The 20,597-nt window shown below is 41.9% G+C and overlaps 1 protein-coding gene across 10 annotated transcripts in view; it reads left to right on the top strand.

Annotated features, from left to right (window-relative positions):
• The window catches only part of SERGEF (secretion regulating guanine nucleotide exchange factor), a 233,335-nt gene that overhangs the window by 132,702 nt on the left and 80,036 nt on the right, over positions 1–20,597 (top strand). For 3 of the 10 annotated variants that reach the window (XM_032240890.1, XM_032240892.1, XM_032240893.1), the window contains exons 10-11: positions 3,329–3,379; positions 12,631–12,667. In XM_032240890.1, coding sequence (XP_032096781.1) covers positions 3,329–3,379; positions 12,631–12,667 — 88 coding nt within the window. Of the gene's footprint in view, positions 1–3,328; positions 3,380–12,630; positions 12,670–14,620; positions 20,218–20,597 lie in introns of those variants that run through there. The other 7 variants (XM_032240891.1, XM_032240896.1, XM_032240897.1 and 4 more) reach the window with 5 other exon arrangements.

The following is a 20,597-nucleotide window of genomic DNA, read 5'->3' as shown; positions in this document are numbered from 1 at the left end:
AGGAGAACTACAAACCACTGCTTAACAAAATAAGAGAGAACACAAACAGATGGAGAAACATTCCATGTTCATGGTTAGGAAGAATCGATATCGTGAAAATGGCCATACTGCCCAAAGTAATTTACAGATTCAATGCTATCCTCATCAGGCTATCAATGACCTTCTTCACAAAACTGGAAAAAACCACCTTAAACTTCATATGGAACCAAAAGAGAGCCAGCATAGCCAAGTCAATTCTAAGCAAAAAAACAAAACAAAACAAACAAACAAACAAAAAAAGCAGGAGGCATCACACTACCAGATTTCAAACTATACTACAAGGCTACAGTAATCAAAACAGCATGGTGCTGGCACCAAAACAGAGATATAGACCAGTGGAGCAGAACAGAGACCTTGGAGGCAACACCACACATCTACAACCATCTGATCTTTGACAAACCTGACAAAAACAAGCAATGGGGAAAGGAGTCCCTGTTTAATAAATGGTGTTGAGAAAACTGGCTAGCCATGTGCAGAAAGCAGAAACTGGACCCCTTCCTGACACCTTACACTAAAATTATCTCCAGATGGATTAAAGATTTAAACATAAGACCTAACACCATAAAAACCCTAGAAGAAAACCTAGGCAAAACCATTCAGGACATAGGCGTAGGCAAGGACTTCATGACCAAAACACCAAAAGCATTGGCAACAAAAGCCAAAATAGACAAATGGGACCTAATCAAACTCCACAGCTTCTGCACAGGAAAAGAAACAGTCATTAGAGTGAATTGGCAACCAATAGAATGGGAAAAAATTTTTGCAATCTACCCATGTGACAAATCTACCCATCTGTAGATTCTGACAATATCCAGGATCTACAAAGAACTAAAACAGATTTACAAGAAAAAAACAAACAAGCACATTCAAAAGTGGGCAAAGGCCATGAACAGACACTTTACAAAAGAAGACATACATGAGGCCAACAAACATATGAAAAAATGCTCATCATCACTGGTCATTAGAGAAATGCAAATCAAAACCACATTGAGATACCATCACATGCCAGTTAGAATGGTGATCATTAAAAAATCTGAAGACAGCAGATGCTGAAGAGGATGTGGAGAAATAGGAACACTTTTACACTGTTGGTGGGAGTGTAAAGTAGTTCAACTATTGTGGAAGACAGTGTGGCAATTCCTCAATGACCTAGACATAGAAATTCCATTTGACCCAGCAATCCCATTACTGGGTATATATCCAAAGGATTATAAATCGTTCTACTATAAAGACACATGCACACGAATATTCATTGCAGCACTGTTTACAATAGCAAAGACCTGGAACCAGCCCAAATGCCCATTGATGATAGACTGGACAGGGAAAATGTGGCACATATACACCATGGAATACTATGCAGCCATCAAAAACGATGAGTTCGTGTCCTTCGTAGGGACATGGATGAACCTGGAAACCATCATTCTCAGCAAACTGACACAAGAACAGAAAATCAAACACCACATGTTCTCACTGATAGGTGGGTGTTGAACAATGAGAACACATGGACACAGAGAGGGGAACATCACACATTTTGGTCTGTTGGTGGGAAATAGGGGAGGGACAGTGCGGGGTGGGGAGTTGGGGAGAGATAGCATGGGGAGAAATGCCAGATATAGGTGATGTGGAGGAAGGCAGCACATCACACTGCCATGTGTGTACCTATGCAACAATCTTGCATGTTCTTCACATGTACTCCAAAACCTAAAATGCAATTAAAAAAAAATGAACGGAAAAAAAAAATGTTTATTTATGTTGCAAATATCCATTTTTTCCCCATTGCTGTAAAGTAGCAGTCCGCAACCTTTTTTTTTTTTTTTTGAGATGGAGTCTTGCTGTCACCCAAGCTGGAGTGCAGTGGCACAATCTCAGCTTACTGCAACCTCCACCTCACGGGTTCAAGCAATTCTGCCTCAGCCTCTGGAGTATATAGGATTACAGGCGCCCGCCACCGCGCCTAGCTAATTTTTGTATTTTTAGTAAAGATGGGGTTTCATCATATTGGCCAGGCTGGTCTTGAACTCCTGACCTAGTGATCCACCCATCTTGGCCTCCCAAAGTGCTAGGATTACAGGCATGAGCCTCCACGCCCCACCTATTCTCCAACCTTTTTGACACCAGGGGCTGGTTTCACAGAAGACAATTTTTTCATGGACGGAGAGGGCGGGTGGGGATGGGATGGTTTCGGAATGAAGCTGTTTCACCTCAGATCATCAGGCATTAGAGTCTCATAAGGATCGCACAGCCTAGGTCCCTCCCACGCACAGTTCACAACAGGGTTTGTGCTCATATGAGAGTCTAGTGCCACCACTGATCTGACAGGAGGCGGAGCTCAGTTGGTAATGTGAGCAATGAGAAGCAGCTGTAAATACAGATGAAGCTTTGCTGGCTTGCCTGCTGCTCACCTCCTGTTGGGTGGCCTGGTTCCTAACAGGCCATGGACTATTACCAGTCTGCAGCCTGGGGGTTGGGGACGCCTGCTGTAAAGTATTCTGAATGAGCTATATATACTGTATCTATTATACTGCTGATGAATATTTGTGTTCTTGTTTTCATTTTGAATAAAACTGCTGTGAACATTCTTGTACATGCCTTTTGGTAGAAGTAAGCAATAATTTATTTTAGGTACTTGGGTCTCCATATATATGTTTAGCCTTAGTAGATACTGCCAGACAGTTTTTCCAAGGAGTTGTTGAATTTACACTCCGTCAGCAATGTAACAGAGTTCCAGTTATTTTACATCATTAGTACTTCTTGGTGTTGGCAGTCTTTTTAATTTTAACCTATCATGGCTACTAGAGAAAGGGTTAAAGTTTTTTGAGAAGCATGCCATAGGATGTTTCCCTGGCCTGAATCTATTAATTGCCTTTTAGTTTGATTGTCCAACTCCCATGGTTCCATTTTGTTCTCAGTATAAGTACTGAGTAATTTAAGTAACTTAGTGGCATGCCTTTACTGAAATCCACATATATTTTTGTGTGAGACTTTTTTAGTCAGCAAGGACCAGAGATATTTGCAGATTATTATTGTGAAGACTGTATTGTACTTTAGCTTAAGTAAGGAAAACAGGTGAAGCAAATGCCTTTTAAGAGAACAATGGGAAAGTCGCTTAGAACCCAAGGTAGCTCAAAAGCCTAAACCTTCTTGAGCCCTCAGCAGTCGGATCTATTGCTTCTTCCTTTAGAACTGTCACATCCTGGTAACTTAGCTTCACTTTACTGTTCCTGCTGCTCTGACTCCTCTGCTTATACCTCCTCCTCATATTAACTTTCCTTGTGTCTATTTCTTCTAGCTACTGCCCCAGCTACCAGCTAGAGGAGTCACTCCCGACAACTATTTCAAGGTAGAATTTTCACTAAGCCATTTCACAGGCTGTGGTCAATCTATGCGTTAATCCACATTGAGACAAGTGTCCATCCATAGTCCAGTTAGGTATGGCCCCAGTAAGCAGGACCATGTGGTATCAACATGGCTATTTACGATGAAGACATTCCCTTAGAAGGGCACTATGGGAAAAGCAAGCAGTCTGAGTACCTGGCTAGTTTAATTGTATATATTATAGTCTAATTACTGTGTATATTATATTCTAATTCAGTAGACATTTCTCAAGCCCTCTCCTTATCTGTCAGTAAACTCTTGGAAAAGAAAATGAACTGTTTATACTAAAGAACTTTTTTTTTTTTTTTTTTTTTTTTTGAGACAGAGTCTCGTTCTGTCACCTAGGCTGGAGTGCGGTGGTATGATCTCAGCTCACTGCAACCTCCATCTCCCAGGTCAAATGATCTTCCCACCTCAGTCTCCCAACTAGCTTGGCCTATAGGCACACTCCGCCATGCCCACCTAATTTTTTTGTAGAGACAGTTTCACCATGCTGCCCAGGCTGGTCTTGAAGTCATGAGCTCAAGCTATCCACTTGCCTCTGCCTCCCCAAGTGCTGGGATTACAGGTGTGAGCCACTGCACCCAGCCTGAAGAACTCTTCATGGTGAACCTATCCCTGTAGACTGGTTGCTAACAGGCCATGGACTATTACCAGTCTGCAGGCTGGGGGTTGAGGACCCCTGCTGTAATGTATTCTGAATGAATTACACTGTATCCATTATTCTGATGATGAATATTTGTGTTATTTCATACTTTTTTATGAATAAAACTGCTATGAACATTCTTGTACATGCCTTTTGGTAGAAATGGTATATATAAATTCTGTAATGTCACATTATACCACATTATGCCACTTTCCTAATGCTTATAGTCTCCTTTTATATGTTCTCAAATAATATATAAGTCCTAAAATATATCTGTAGAACAGGGTCAAGCCCAAAGTGAATTTTATTTTGTAGACAGCGGAGGTTAGGATGTGTGAGGTATACCTGGTTGTTTTAATTCCATTTTACAGATGAGGAAACTGAGGGCCAGAGAGGCAATGAGATTTTCCCAAAGTCACATGGCTAGGAAATGGGGGGCAGAGGCAGGGGGCGTCAGGAATTAAATCCAGGTTTTCTGGTTCCATATCCAGAACTCTGTCCATTACCCAACACTGACGTGCCCCATACTCACGTCCAGACTAATAAAAGCACAAAGGAGATTTGATAAAAGCAAACTATAGCCAAGGCAAGTGGTGAGAATTGAGAGGAGGCAGATCTCCTAAAGGCTGAGGTGACCTGGGGGACTGCCTCAAGGTTTTGAACTAGACCTCGTAGAGTTGGTTGGATTTAGAATGGTGTAGAGAAGGGAGAATGGTGCAAATGAAGATACAAAAGTGAGGAAACAAGAGATTTTCCAGAGACAGAAAAGAGACTCGTGTTGCTGGGTTAGAGGGTTTATATAGGAAAGGAGTGGTAAAATGTGTGGTAAAAAGTAATGAGAGTTTGATAGCTGTGACAACTTTAATTTTTAAAAAATCAGATCATAGCCATGCACGCACAGTGGGTCATGCCTTTTATCCCAGAGCTTTGGGAGGCCGGGGTAGGAGGATCGCTTGAGTCCAGGAGTTCAAGCAGTCTGGACAACATGATGAGACCCTGTCACTAAAAGAAGTAAAAAAAAGTTGGCCAGGCTTAGTGGTGTGTGCCTGTAGTCCTAGCTACTCAGGAAGCTAAGGCAGAAGGGTCACTTAAGCCAGGAATCCAAGGTTATAGTGAGCTAGGTTTATACCCCTGCACTCTAGCCTGAGTGGTAGAGTGAGATCTGTCTCTAAAAACATAAACAAAACCAGATCACATCATGAGATTATGGTGAGAAGAAAACTTGAAGTCATTGATTGTTAAGATTCCAGGCTGAGGTGAAAAGGACTGAACTAAGATGATAGCAGCTGGAAACACATCAGATTTGAGAACGTTGAGAAGGCAGGATGAACAGGATCTGGAGACGGCTTAAATATAAGGGGAGGAGAGAGACATGGAAAAGAGAACTGTCACCTGAGAGTTTGAGCCTTTGTGACTGGGACACTCTGGTACCAGCATCAGAAGAGGAGGAGGCAGTATGTGTAGTGGGTTAGCTTACAGGCTTTGGAGCAAAGCAGACCTGGGACCAGTGACTTAACTCCTCTGAGAGGGTTTGCTGGCTGCTGTGTAGGGAGACAGATTCCCACTTCTCAGAGTGGATGTGAGGGTGGGAGGTATTGCAGGTAAAGTGAAATTCTATAATGTCACATGCTTGGCATCCAGGCGCTTAACCAAACTTTAGCTCTCCTCCTCCTCACCCCAACTTCTCTGGAAGATAGCAGAACCCAGTTCAAGCGTCATTTTTTTCATAGGCTTACATACAATATGCTCTTTTTAAAAAATAATAATAATTAAACAAAAAGGAACTGGCTTTACAGAGAGAATAGGCTCTTCCACCTTGTACTCTGAAGTAGAGGACAGATGGAGCCTCTGGGCTGGTCTCCAGATCCCCTACCTTTTTTTTTTTTTTTTTGGCATCCTTTGATATCTAAGCTTTAATCAAACATTCAAGGAGCCTGGTGTGGTGGCTTGTGCCTGTAGTCCCAGCTACTTGGGAGGCTGAGGCAGGAGGATCACTGGAGCCCAGGAGTTGGAGCCACCCTGGGCAACATAGCAAGAACTACATCTCTTTAAAAAATTATATATATATTAATATATATTATATAAATAATATAAAGTATAATATATCATAATATCTAGTAATATTATATACATATATATGAAATAAAATACAAATTCAAGCCCACAGAGAGAGTTAAAGATATCTTTGTAAGGCTAGGTGCTTCCAGAAGCAAGCAACTCTACTGCCTCTCTGGTGTCGTCATGGCCTCCCCCTTGGGACTATTTCTGAGCTTAAGGGTGGAACTCTGGTGGCTCACTGGATTGCGGTGTGCCTGTAAAACGTGCCCAGCTTCCAAGCACTGCGTTTCTAATAGTTTGGAAATTCTGATTGTCACCCAGAGATACGCAGATGGAAACTTGGTTTGGGCAAAGCTCTAGCAAAGGCTGCACCGAGATGCCCGTTCCCTTGCCCTATTAACCCAGGCAGCGCAGGCAGCCCAGCCAGCTGGGGCTGCCATTCTGGAGCTGCTTCCGGCATGCTTCTCCTACCCTGGCAGCGTGCCCGCCAAGGGCTCGCAGTGCGGCACAGAGCGTAGCGCAGTGCCACACCGGCCTAAGCCGCGTGACTCCCCTTCCACCCTGGCCATCACGTATTTCCGCACGTGCGCCCAGTTGCCATAGCACCTGCAGGCACCGGGACTCAGACTCAGCAGGCGTCGCTGGCCACCTAGCAGCCTGGGTGGCCTTTGGGCTGCGGCTGGCTACCGCTCTCCAGTAGAGAAGGGCGGTCCCTGGCTGGTGGCCTGGGGCTGGCCTCGCCCCACTTCCTTTCCTTGGCATACCTGACCCTGAGTTCTGGTCCGCACCCCGTGTTCATTTCCCACCCCTCTTCCGCGCCCCGATTTCCCGTTTAGAAAGTTCAGAATTGAACAATCTGGCGGTGTTCTCTCGCCAAGGCATAGCTTCCATAAGGAGGGCAGGCGACAGAACTTTGTTCCCATTTTGCAGCCAGTCTCCTAATATCTCTGGAAACAACTTCTTGATCATTCCAGAGGTGGGCACTTCTAGCCCCAGGCAGGATGTTGTTTGGGCCCTGTAAATCTAGGGCTCTCCCAGCCTACCTCCCTGGCACTGGGCTTGCCACATGTAAGGGAATTGGATGGCTGGTTTATTTCCATCTTATATGAGAAAAGGAAGGGTTCATACCACTTCGAGGAAAAAAGCTTGAACCTGAAGGATCACAGAATCCTGCACCTCCACTACCTGTGAGACACTGGGCAAGTTACCTTGCTTCTCTGAACCCCAGCAGCTTCATTTGTAAAATGGTTGTAACAAAAGAATCTCTTAGGTTTCGTATAAGTCTATATGAGATAATACAGGTAAAGCAGTTAGCCAGGTGCCTGGCTTATAAGTATTCTATAGGAGCCAGTCAGCTGTTTTTACAAACGGATACAGCTGTACTGCTAAGAACCAAAGTACTCACATCCAACAGTTGGCAAACATTTTCACATTCATCCAATTTTTTCTCATTTATTAAATTATTCATTTGTTTAACTCATTAATGCATTCAGCATGTGTTTACTGAGCATATTATCAGTTAGCTCTTGCCCTGGTCCAGCTATATTTTCTAAGACCCACCCCCAGGAGAGTTTTAACTGGCCTTGCAAGAACTGATGAAGTCTAGTCTGGTGGGTTGGATATAAGATCTTATTCTACTGGCAGTGGGGGTTCAAAATGTGTTTTTTTGCAGCTCTAACTTCATAGACTGAGGTCCCTGAACAAAGCAGACCTCTCTCATGTCTGGGAAGCACTAAGACATAGTAGCTTTCCACAGCCACCTTTGCTTCTCACCCCTTACGCTTGGGGAGTTGTGTCCCCCTTCTCCAGAAAGTCCCAGTCGGCAAGCCGGAACCTGCTCTTTCTGTAGTGGGATTCGGTTTCCTAGAACTGACCTCTATTATAGTCTTCTGTGCTTTGCTGTGCTGGAGTTGCCAGAACAACCCTATTCTGTTTTCAATGCTCCCAGCACTTTCATGCTGTATCCTTCTAATGCTGTCTCCTTCTTGCCCCCATTGTGCATGTCAGGGTCTGTCTCCAATTGGAATGGATTGGCCATACTGCTGCTCATACTTGCTTGCACTGCCACCCCCTCACCCCCATGCCCTGCACTTAGATTGTGTGGCAGAACCACTACTGAGCAGGCACTCTTCTGGATGTCTGAGAGAGGATCTAACACATGCACAGTCATCAGACATCATATGTGTGATAAGAACCATGATACATAGTGTTGTGGGAATAGCCAGTCTGGGGCAGCTGGCTCTGCCTAAAGAAGTCAGGGAAGGCTTTACCAGGAGGTGATAGGTGATGTTTTTGAGTCTTTTTTTTTTTTTTGGAGTCTTGCTCTGTTGCCCAGGCTGAAATGCAGTGGTGGTGTGATTTCGGCTCACTGCAACCTCCACCTCCTGTGTTCAAGGGATTCTCCTGGCTTAGCCTCCTGAGCAGTTGGGATCACAGGCACCCGCCACCATGCCCTGCCAATTTTCTTTTTGTATTTTAAGTAGAGACAGGGTTTCACCATGTTGGCCAGGCTGGTCTCGAACTGCTGACCTCAAGTGATCCACCTGCCTCAGCCTCCCAAAGTACTAGGATGACAGGCATGAGCCACCACACCCGGCCGAACACTATTGAAGTATTTACCTTGGTAGACAGTGGGAGAAAGTGTATTTCAGGCAAGAAGCATAGCATGCATAAAGAGCTGAAATTCCATGATGTTCTTAGAGAAAAAGTAATGTTATGTGACTAGAACTAAAGGATTATGTTATTTGGGTTGAGGGCTCATGAGTAGCAGAGGGAGGAAATGAGGCCAGAGAGGTAAACAGGGATCTATTCATGAGGGCCTCGTAGGATGTTTTAGGCTTTACCCTACCAACGCTGAGATCCTGTGAAGGTTTTATACAGGGGCATGACATGGTCAGATTTGTGCATGAGGAAGGTGGGATGCATGGTTGTAAGGGGTAGATTGTCTCATTTGTCCTCTAGCAATTCTGTAAGACAGGCAGGGAAGACACTGTTATTTGCTTTTTACACCGGAGAACACTGAGACCCAAGAGGTTAAATCAAATACCTTGCCCCTTAGGTCTCAGAGCCAGAAAAGAGAGGACCTGGGACTCACCTGGCTTCCTGGCCCTGAATGTCTTTCTCCTGGGTGCATTGCCATTGTTAAGAGAGTCTTCCAGAAAGCTGCTTGCAGCTGAGCATTGGGTAGATGCTGGCAGGAACGTTCTGAAGCAAATGGCCATTGATACAATTTCACTGAGGAAGTATAACACTGGGATTTTGCGTCCTTTTGGTGTTCAGTCTCTTGACCTCTTGATCTCTTGTGCCAGCGCACAGAGAGCAAGAAGCAGTGGGGAACTTTGAGCCTCAAGCTCTACATTGGTTTGACAAAATCCATTCATCACTGTCTCACTCATTAATGTGCTGTCTGATACTGATGTTTGTCAGTGACTTGTTTCTGGAAGCCCATGGTCCTCGAGGCTGGTCGGCTCTACAGTCCACAGCCCCAGGGTGAACCCCAGCAGTCAGAGGCAGGGCTTTTCTCCCTCTGCATTTTGTAAAATAAAATAATTTTAAAACAACAACAAAGGTAATATGATGTGGCAGTAAAGAACACTAGCTTGGCGATCAGGCAGACCTGGGTTTTAGTTCTGCTGCGGCCACTTGTCTAGCTGTGAAGGTTATTTAATATGTATGCGTCTCGGTCTCCTTATGTCTAAAATAAGCAAAGTGAAACTTACCTGAAAAGATTGTTGTGATGGCTAAAATGTGAGAATGTTTATAAAGTACCTTGGCATGACACCTGGCACGTATGAATCCTCAATATGCTGGCTTTAATTCCTGCAGTTACTGCTGCCACAGCCACCACTACTACTGCCACCACAGTTAAAGAATATTTGGAAAATAGAGAATAGTAGAAAAAATATCTTACAATGTTACCACCATGATACAGCTACCCTTATAATTTTAATTTCCTTCAAATCCTTTTCCCTCACCACTTCTAAACATTCCTAATTTTATAGTATATATATTTTATACCCATATGGGCTTTTTTTTTCTTTGTGGTGGTATCTGCATTACACTTATTTTGTCTAACTTTTAAGATTTTTTTCTGATTATAAAAATTATGCATAAAATTCAGAGTATAGAAAAAAAAAAGAAAAATCATACTCATTGTTAATATTTTGATGTTATCTCCTTCCAGTCATTCCTATTCATGCTTTGTTATAGAGTTTGAGATCATAGTATATATACAATATTTATGTAATTTTTAATATTATGAATATTTTCCTGTTATTATAAGCATCATTTTCCAAGGCTGCATAAGTCCAGCAGATGGCTCTACCATAATTTACATAAGCATTCCCTGATTGTTAGACATCTGAGCTTTTTCCAGTTCTTCAGTCTAAATAGCTTCCTGTAGTGGACCTAGGGAACCAGCCTCATTACAGCCAGGAAGCATATAATGAACTTGTACTGTATATATGGTCCTGAGTGAGGCACAGTGGGAGACCTCAGGTCAATCAGACACAGAGCCAGCCTTAAAGGAGCTCAGAGACTAAACAACCTGGAAATACTTACTGGCAAATAAGCACTGTCAGGGGTTCCACTTAAGTGTGGGTAACCCTTTTTCCTGTGGAAGCTGGGATCTGGGAAGCATAGCTTCTACACAGGAAAAAGCCTGGGAAGCCTTGCTGCTCCTTCTCACCTGTGAATATGCAGGTTGGCTTCTAATGCTCAAATGCCTTTTGAGCTACGCTTGTCAGGAGCCTGAGCTAAGAACCATTGAATATTAACTAAGAACTGTTGAATATTACTTCCAAGTGGTTTTCACTAGGAAAGAGTGAAAAATACCACCAAAGGAACTTGTGGGAGAATTAAGAGAATCAGAGTGGCTCTAGTAATAGTTTTTTATTTTTTTTTAATTGACATAAAATTGTATACGTTTACTGTATATAACATGATGTTTGGAAATATACATGCATTGTGGAATGGCTAAACTGGCTAATTAACATATTACATCTCATAGTTGTCATTTTCGTGGTGAGGAAACAAAATCTACTTTTAGCGTTTTTCAAGAATTTAATATATTGACTATAGTCATATATAATAACATGGAGGAACCTGGAAGATATTATGTTAAGCAAAATAAGTCAGACACAGAAAGACAAATAACACATGATCTCGTTCAATAAGGAATCATTCATATGTGGATTTAAAAAGTTGATTTCATTGAAGTAGAGGATAGAGTGGTGGCTCTCGTCTTAGTTTTGTCACAGACGTGCCCTGGGACCTGAGGTAAGTTACTTCTCCCTCCCAGGCTTCTGTCTTCTCCTCATAATGTAGGTGATCTCCAGGGCTCTTCCAACATTAACATTCCAGAGTACTTGAAACGTTCCTCTTGTCAGGAGCTAAAGTAAGTATCCTGATAAAGGTCATAGGATAATTCTCCAAAGTGCAGAGCTACTCTTAATTAGTCCTGGGGAACCATTTATGCTTTTATATTTCCAGTCCTTCCTTCGCTAGCAGTTGGGACATATGGAGACTGAAGGGCAAGTGTCTCTCACTGGTTGGAAACCCTGGATTCAGAACATCAAAAATTGTGTTTTGTGCGTTAGATATTTTTTTTTTATGTACTTTGTTCTTTCATTCATTCCCTCTTTTAGCAGATGTTAACTGAGTCCCAGGCCTTTTCCAATCCATCTGTGCAATACAGAGGTGAAGGAGACTAAAATAGATGTAGTCTCATAAAGAGACAGGAAACAATGATAAGAGGCAACAAGATGGTTGCTGCGGTGGGGGTACATTTAAGGGCATAGGACAGGTGCATCTGAGCCTGCCTACAAGCAACAGCAAAGGGGTCTTAGTAGATACTTTGAGATTTAAAGGATAAGTAGAAATTTTTTAGGTACACAGTAGAGGAGAGGACATTCTGGGTGGAGGAACAAACATGTGCAAAGGGCAAGAGGTGTGAGAGAACATGACATGTTAAAAGAACTGCAGATAGTTTGTGTGGCTGGTAGGTGAAAAGGAGAGTGGACAGATGAGAAAAAGTCAAACATTTCTCAATGGACCAGTCTGTTTCCACTGAATTCTTTGCTCATTTTATCAGTCCACATGAGAGTAATGGTCTTTTTAGTTCAGTTTTCAAAAACTGTTATCTTTATTGCCTTATTTTTCCATTTTTACAGTAACATATGCTCATTATAGAAAGTTTGAAAAATACAAAAAGTAAAAGGAAGAAAGGATTTAAAAAATTACTCATGGTCTCACTAGCTAAAGACAACTTTAATACCTGATGAATTTCCATTCAATGTTGTTTTTACTTTCTCTTTTTATGTGGCTGTGAATGTGTTGTAATTATAGTCTCAACCTTTGTGTATGATGCTCCTTTCTATTTCCTTCCTAAAATTTGCCAAAAATGGAGGTTAGTGTCATTAGAAAAGAACTCTGATTATAAAATACACTAGCTGAAATATCTATCCATTTTCTTTGTCTAATATAAGTGTTGTTTTTTTTCTCTTTTTTTACAGGTCTCATGTGGCTCAGAGCATAATTTGGCAGTAATTGGTAAGTAATTTTTATACTGATAACTGTTTCTTCTGAAAATTATGTGGCAGAATTGAAGACTTTGGTTAACCAAAAGCCACAGTGCATGCAGGCATGCATGAGTGTTAGGGGAGACTGGGGGAAATGGAAGTCTTTGGTTGACCAAGGGTTTACTAGAAGCTCTTTTCCTGAATATTTCAATTCATATTATTGAGCGTCATTTTAAGGCGTCTTAGCTGGCTTCCCTGCCGGGGAAGTGGCATTTGAGCATATTAAAGAACTTACAGGCTGGGGGTCATCATGTGTAGAAAGCCAGACATAAAAAGGAAGGATGATTGGACTGCTTCTGTTTTTTTGAATAAACCCCCATTCTAAGTTCTTTCCTATCGGTTTGGCTCTTTCTTTGTAAATATGCGGCTCTGCTCACTGCCCTCACTGTCTTGTATTTAGTGGCATTCAGAAACTCTCAGTTGGACTCAAACATTTGGTTAATAAAGGCTTCCTTTTAGTTGGCCCTGGAGAATCACAGTTTAGTGTTTTTATAATTAGATCTATGAGTACTTCATCCAAAAAGCCTTCTCATTACTTCCACAGATAGACTCAGTTTCCATCTCACAGTACATTAAAGAGACTACAGTGTAGGGCCAGATTGCCTAAGTTCAGTACAGGCTTCTGCTTACTAGCCATGTGAACTTGGACAAGGTATTTGACTTCTCTATGCTCATCTTTAAAATAGGGAGGACAGTAGTGCCTACCTTGTAGTGTTGTTGGAGGGATAAATGAGTTAAGATATGTAAAGCACATAGAATGGCACTTAACTTCTAGTAGGGGCTTTGGTAATGTTTGTTATTATTACCTGATATTATATGTTCAAGTAATTGCCCTCCTGTGGGCTTTAGTTGCCCCATCTGTAAAATGGAGAAGTTAAAACAGAAAACCAGGTTTCTGTCCAGCCCTGATATTTTAGGACTCTTGTTACAACCCCACCACTGACTGATTTGTGTCAATAATTTCTGCTCCTGGTCACTCCTGTCTCCTAGCTTCTAACTTTGAACTTCTATCAGGCAAGGCCCTTGTGTTTTCCTCATTTCTTGCCTATTCACAGCACCTAAAGCAGTTTGTGGCTCTTAGCAGAGACTCACACATTCTTTTCTGAATTGAGCTAGACTGGCTCAGCTGCCTGGGGTGGCAGCAATTTGAAGCACTACTTTGCAGGCCCAAACATGATGTATAAAGAGGCAGAACCAAGGACAGCAGAGCAGGTGGGGAGCCACTGGGGCTGGAGTTAGAGAAGGAGCTAGAAAATGTAACAGCAAACCTGCATGCTTTGCAGTAGTACCAGATACTTTTTACTGGAACTGCTTCAGCCTGGGTGTAATTAAGACAAGCTAATCGAAGAGTCAAAGGCGGTTCCTAGGACATTGCTGCTACTGCTATCATTGGACTGGGAGAGGTTGGGTTCTCCTGGAACCATCACAAACAAGAAGATTGCAGGGAATCTAAATTTGTGAAAGCACAAAGTCCAGATGAAGGAATGGGTGAGAGCTAGCAAAGCAGCAGGTTGAGCTGCTGTAGGCAGCCTGGGGCTGTAGAAGGAGCAAGACTGCAGGCAGACAGCCTTGGTTCAAACCAGCTCCATCTCTGTGTGAGCGTCATTTTTCCCCTCATCTTTGTAATGGGGATAATCATTCCACCTTTGAAGATTATTGCGATGAGGTGAGATAATTTATGTGAAATACCTGGCAGATAAAAATTCCTTTGATTTCTCTTTTCTCTTGGTCAGGTAGGGGGAAGGGAGGAATATTTGTTAGTGTAACTGTTCTAGTGAAATATTTCTTTGTTAGGAGAGAAACAATGACATTCTGGAAAGATGGGTTCAGTGTTACCTGTGATAGGCTATCAGAGGTAGTGGGAGAACAGGGCATGCTGGTGAGCACTTGAGGGCAGACCTGTTATTTTCCATTTTATCCCCAGTGCCTGGGACCTGGCTTATAGACTGCTGAATGAATGGTTTCAGAGTCAGGAAAGGTGAGTGTAGTCACCGGGCTCTGCACATACGTAACTGCCTGCCAGCTGGGAGCAAGAGGCTCTCCATCACTGGAGGAATGAGGTCCTTAGTGGGTGCCCTGCAGGGTGCAAGCTTTGTGACAGGAAGCTACAAGAAGCTACCTGTTAGCCCTGGCAGGAGGCCAGCAAGAGACAAGTTGCAGGTGGAGAAGAGTTCCTACTAGCTTAAAGCCATGTTTCTCCACGGCGTTGAGCTCCTCCCTCAACCCTACTACCTTGGCCTGCTTTAGAGAGATTTCCCTGCCTTCAGTCTCATTCCCTGAACTCTAGCCCTTCAGTGCCTGGTGCTATGTCCCACATGTAAAATGCACAAAATAGTTATAGAATAGACTAGAAGAGAATATAAAGCAGCCAAACTTTGCCCAAGCATAGAAGCAACCTTAATGTCTAATGAATGTGTGAGAGATGAATCAACTTGGAAATGGAGGTGAAACAGAATGGTGAAAGGACACAATTGAGAACCTACTGTCTTAGGTTAATGGACGCAACTCATTGAAATATATTTGTTGTGTGGGATTAAATGGGTTAAACAGGTTGCAGAGGTAAGTTGTAGTGCTACCTGAACAATGGGCTCACTGTCCAGTGTATATTAGAAGCGAATGCTGTGACACTGGCTTTGAGAAAGGAAAAAGCTTTATTGTGAGTCAGCTGACAAGGAGACAGGGAGGCAACACTAGATCCATCTCCCCAGTCTGGGAGTGGGTCAAGCTTTTATGGCATTTAAAACTAATCCCAGGTGATGCCAGTGAAGCAGGTCAGCCAGGCTGGTGGTGGTAACAATTAGGTTGCTAAAGCTTTTCTCCTGAGCATGCCGGGTAACTTTGGCTCTGCATTACCCATAACTTAATAGTGGTTAATTGGTTTGAGCTGGTCCTACGGTTACAGCAGTAAATAGTAGAGCTGGCAGCCTGACTTCCAAAATGCGCCTTCCACCCTATCATTTCCTATGGCCTGAAGCAATATGGGTAGTATGGGTAGCAGTTAAGAAGAGCTCAGGCATTGGGGTCAGATTGCCTGGAACCAGATTCTGCCTCCTACACTTATGAGTTGTGTAACCTGTGTAAGTGGTTTAACTTCTTTGTGTCTTGATCACTTCAACTGGGATATCATATTATTGCCCTCATAGGGTTATTAGGTAAAGTGCTAAGAACAATGCCTAACACAAAAGTAAAGACTCAGCAAATGTTATATGCTATTATTATTATTCTAAATTAAGACATCAAGGAAGGAAATAATTATAAGATGACTACATGAAAGCCTGAGGCAAGGGTAGGAATCTCAGGAGCTAGAGAAGAAAGTGTCTTTCCCAGCCAGGATATCAGGGTCCACAGCAGGATCTCAGCATAGCTGCAGGATGGATTGTAAGCTGGAGCCTGGGGTTCCCCTCATTGGGGATTCTGGACATCCAAGCAGCCCTGGAAACAGTGCTAGCCCAGGTTTGTTCAAGGACAGGATTCTGCTATTCATTGTCGCAGACAGGGACTCAGGTACTGCATGTTGCAGCCTGAAGCAAGCCACATGGAAGCCACAGTTCAGTTTCTTGTGAAGATGGAAATTCTACTCTGGTGCTTCTGGGTTTCTTTGTTCCCCTTCTTTTGAAATTTGGTTTAGTTATTTCCTTAGTTTTCCAATTAACTTTCTCTTGACATGTTTTGTCTTTGCTACCAGGTACCCTCATGGCTAGACATGGTGGTGAGGTGGTATGAGTTCCTGCTTTAGACTAAGGAAGAACTGTTGGAGCTGAGCATAGAGAGACTCAGGTGACAATCAGAAAAGAGAGAGACAAGGCCATTGACCATAGCTGGCTTGGCCACTCTCAACCTATGTGCTTTGTACAATCACTCTGCCTCACTGAGCCTGATTCCTCATCTGTAAAATCGACATCATGATACCCACTCCCAGATGTTGTTCTTCCCAATGGCATAGGTATGTCAAGTGCATGCTCAGTACCTGCCATGTCATAGGTGCTCAGCAGGTGCTTGTCTACTTGGCTGCTTCACTAGTTCACTTTCTTCCTTTCCACCCAGGATTTCTTTCCACATCTGACAAAGCTCACTCATCAACTCCCGTTTGTGGGCATAGGCTGAGGTGAATTGAGGGCATGTGGCCATCACTTGCTGAGAAGATCCCTGCCTTTCAGAGTCGGGGTCCCCAGATCCAGCTCTGTTTTCAGGCCCCTCACCTCTGTGTCTGGATGAATTGGCTCCAGCTGTTGTGCTTCCACCAGGAGCAGGTTATTTTGGCTTGAATGGGCAATTTGTTTGCTTTCTCCCCTGATGTGCAGTTGTTTTGTCTTCCCTTCCTGCAGAGAAAAAAGCTGACTGCGTTTCCTCTCTCCCTGTTCCACACAGACCCTTGGAAGGATTTTATTGGTGGCCTTTTCCTGGAGCACTCAGGCTTGCCAGACAGGCATTGTTAACGGGTTGGTTATTGGCAGGAAAGTGTGATGCCTCCTCCTTCTCCAAGCAGAGCCAGTTCTTTTACTAAATTGGAGCTATAATCTATGCACAGATTTTTTTTTTCATTTCACAGATAATTTCCAATTGTTGAACCATTCTACCTTTATAATATGTATGGCAGAACATCCGACCTTGGCATGAAACCCATCAAGCAATTTCATGTAATAATTTAATAGCAAAATAGAGAAATAACTCTTTTTTGGCACTGGATATTCTACTGAGCAGTGATATTGCCAACCCTAGGATCTTGAAGAGAGCTTAGAGGCAGATATAAACTTCTATGTTTCTATGCACAACGTGATAGGCAGAATGTAAATGCATTACCAATCTCATCCCATTTAATCCTCACAGCAAATTGATGAGCTGGTACTCTGGTTAATCCCATTGTCTAGGTAAGGGAAAATGAAGCCAATGGTGAACAATTTACCCCACCCAGGTCACAAGAATAGGAAGAATTTGTGTCAGGTTTTTTACCCATGCCTCTAATTTCAGAGCCTGTGAACTACTACCCAATGCTGCCTTCCTGTAAACTGGTGACAGTCTGGCCTGTTTTTAAAGCCACCAGATAGGAGTATTTCATCTTTTTGTTTTAAAATAAAAAACTCCCTTCCATGCTATCTCCTTCTGTCCAGTCCTCCAAAATCCTTCTACCGCACGTGCAGCTAATGGCTGTTATTAGTTTCTTCTGTATCCTTCTAGTGTTCTTTTGCATATGTAAGATAGGTTTTTATCCTTGTTTTTACATAAATGGTAGCATACTATACACATTTCTCAGTGTCTGAGTTTTCCCAACAATTTTTTCTGGGAGATCTTTCCGTATCAGTATAAAAGCTGTCCTAGTTCTTTTTTATACAGTTACATAATATTCCAATGTTCCTATGTACCTTGATTTATCTGACTAGTACCCTATTCTTGGACATTTATGTAATTTCTAGTCTTTTGTTATTATAAGCAATGCTATAGTGAATGACCTTCTATATATTTTATTTCATGTGTAGGAGAGTACAATTGTAGGATAAATTCCTAGAAGTGAAATTACTGTGTCAAAGAGTAAATGTATTTGTAATTTTGCAATATACTGCAAAATTGGCCTCCATAGGGGCTATACCATTTTTCACTCCCATTAGCAATGCATAAGGGTGCTTATTTCTTGCAGCCTCACTAATAGGATATGTTAAGAAACTTTTGGATTTTTGCCAGTCTGATAAGTGAGCAACTACTCAGGGTAGTTTTTGTTTATGTTTTCAAGTTGAAGTATAACACATATAGTCTACTAAAGTGCACAAATCTTAAGGGTTCAGACTGATGAATTTTTACATATGCATATACTTAAGAAAACACCACCCAGAGCAAGATAGAGAACATTTCCAGCACCCTGGAAGACTAGCTGATGCTCCATCTCAATCTGTAACCCACCCCCAGAGATAACCGTTCTTCTGACTTCTATCTACAAAGATGCCTGTGTTCAAACTTCATATAAATGGTGTTTGGCTTCTTTTGTTCAACACATTGTGTCTATAAGAATCATTTACGTTGTGTATAGCAGTAATGTTTTAATGCTCAGTAATATTCTACTGTGTAAATATACTGCAACTTATTTATCCATTTAACTGTTGAACATTTGGGTTGTTCCAATTTGGGGATGCTCTGTACATTCTTATACATGCCTTTTGGTAGACATATACATTTATTTCTCTTGGATCCATGATTAAGACTAGGAATTCTAGTTCATGTTTAGTATTAGTAAATACTCTGCAACAGTTTTTAAAGTAGTGGCACCAATTTACACCCCCAGCAGCAAAGAGAGTTCCATTTGTGCTATATTCTGGCCAGATATTTTCAATCTTAAAGATTTAGGCAATTCTGATGAGTATGGAGTATGTAATATCACTGAGTTTAATTTGCATTTCTCTCATAACTAATGATATGGAGTACCTTTTTATATGCTTATAGGCCATTTGGATGGCTTCTTTTGTCAAATCCAAAGACTTAAGTCTGAAGACTTTAAGTCTTTGCCCATCATTTTAAGTTGGGTTTGTCTATATTTTTCTTAGTGATTTATAGGCATCCTTTGTATCTTGTGGATTCCAGTCCTTTGTTGGGTATGTGTTTTGCAAGCATCTTCTCCAACCCAGTGGCTTATTCTTTTACTCTCTTAATTGTGTCTTTTGATGAATTTTTTTTAAAATGAAGTCCAGTTTATTGACTGTTTCTTTAATGGTTTGAGGTATTTGAGCCCTATTTAAGACATTTTTACCCATTCCAAGATCATGAAAGTATTCTTTTATGATTTCTTTGTGAAGCTTTATTATTTTGCCTTTCATATTTAGGCCTAAAATCCATCTCAAATTCATTTTTTTAAACATTTACCATTGAATTGTGAAGGCACCTTTGTTATAAATCAAGAGGCTGCATTTATGTGCGAATGTGCTTTTAGGTTCTCTCTTTTTCATTAGTTTTTCTGTTTGTATACTAGTACACACCAGCTTGATTGTTGTAGCTTTATAATAAATCTTGATAAATGGAATTATAAGCCTTCTTACTTTGTTTTTTTTTAAAGATTATTGTGGCCTTTTTAATCTATCTAATTTTAGTCATAAATGAAGGTTGAGCATCTTTTTATATGTTCAAAAACCATTTGTATTTTTTCTTTTATGAAGAGTTTTTCACACCCATATTAGTTTTTTGTTGTGGCTATAACAAATTATCATAAATTAAATGGCTTAAAACAACACAAATGTATTATCTTCGAGTTTGAGGTCAGAAATCTAAGGTGGGTCTCACTTGGCTAAAATCAAGCTGTCAGCAGCCTTCATTCTTTTCTGGAGGTTCCAGAGAGAATTCATATTCTTACCTTTTCTAGCTTCGAAAGGCTACCTATGCTCCTTGACTTGTGACACCTTCCATCTTCAAAGCCAGCCATGGCTTTTCAAGTTTTTCTCCTACTGCATCACTCTGGCACTGACTTTTCTGTTCACTTTTCTACATTTAAGGACCCTTCTGATTACATTGGCCCTGCCTGGATAATCTAGCATAATCTCCCTGTATAAGAGGTTTAATTGACTCACAGTTTGGCGTGGCTAGAAACTTATAATCATAGCGGAAGATGAAGGGGAAGCAAGGCACCTTCTTCACAAGGCGGCAGGAAGGAGAAGTGCTGAGTAAAGCGAGGAAGAGCCCCCAGATCTCATGAAAACTTACTATCACAAGAACAGCATGGGGGAAACTGCCCCCATTATTCAGTTACCTCCACCTGGTCTCTCCCTTGACATGTGGGGATTATGAGTATTACAATTCAAGATGAGATTTTAGGTGGGAACATGGCCAAACCATATCACTCCCTATCTTAACGTCAGTTGATTAGCAACTTAATTTCATCTGACAATTCAGTTCTCCTTTGCTATATAACATAACATATTCATAGG

The sequence above is a fragment of the Sapajus apella genome, unplaced genomic scaffold (assembly GCF_009761245.1).
Source record: "Sapajus apella isolate SASKATOON/1434 unplaced genomic scaffold, GSC_monkey_1.0 scaffold47, whole genome shotgun sequence".
Taxonomy (NCBI): domain Eukaryota; kingdom Metazoa; phylum Chordata; class Mammalia; order Primates; family Cebidae; genus Sapajus; species Sapajus apella.
Note: the sequence above shows the minus strand (reverse complement) of the source record. Positions and strands in the feature narration are given on the sequence as shown.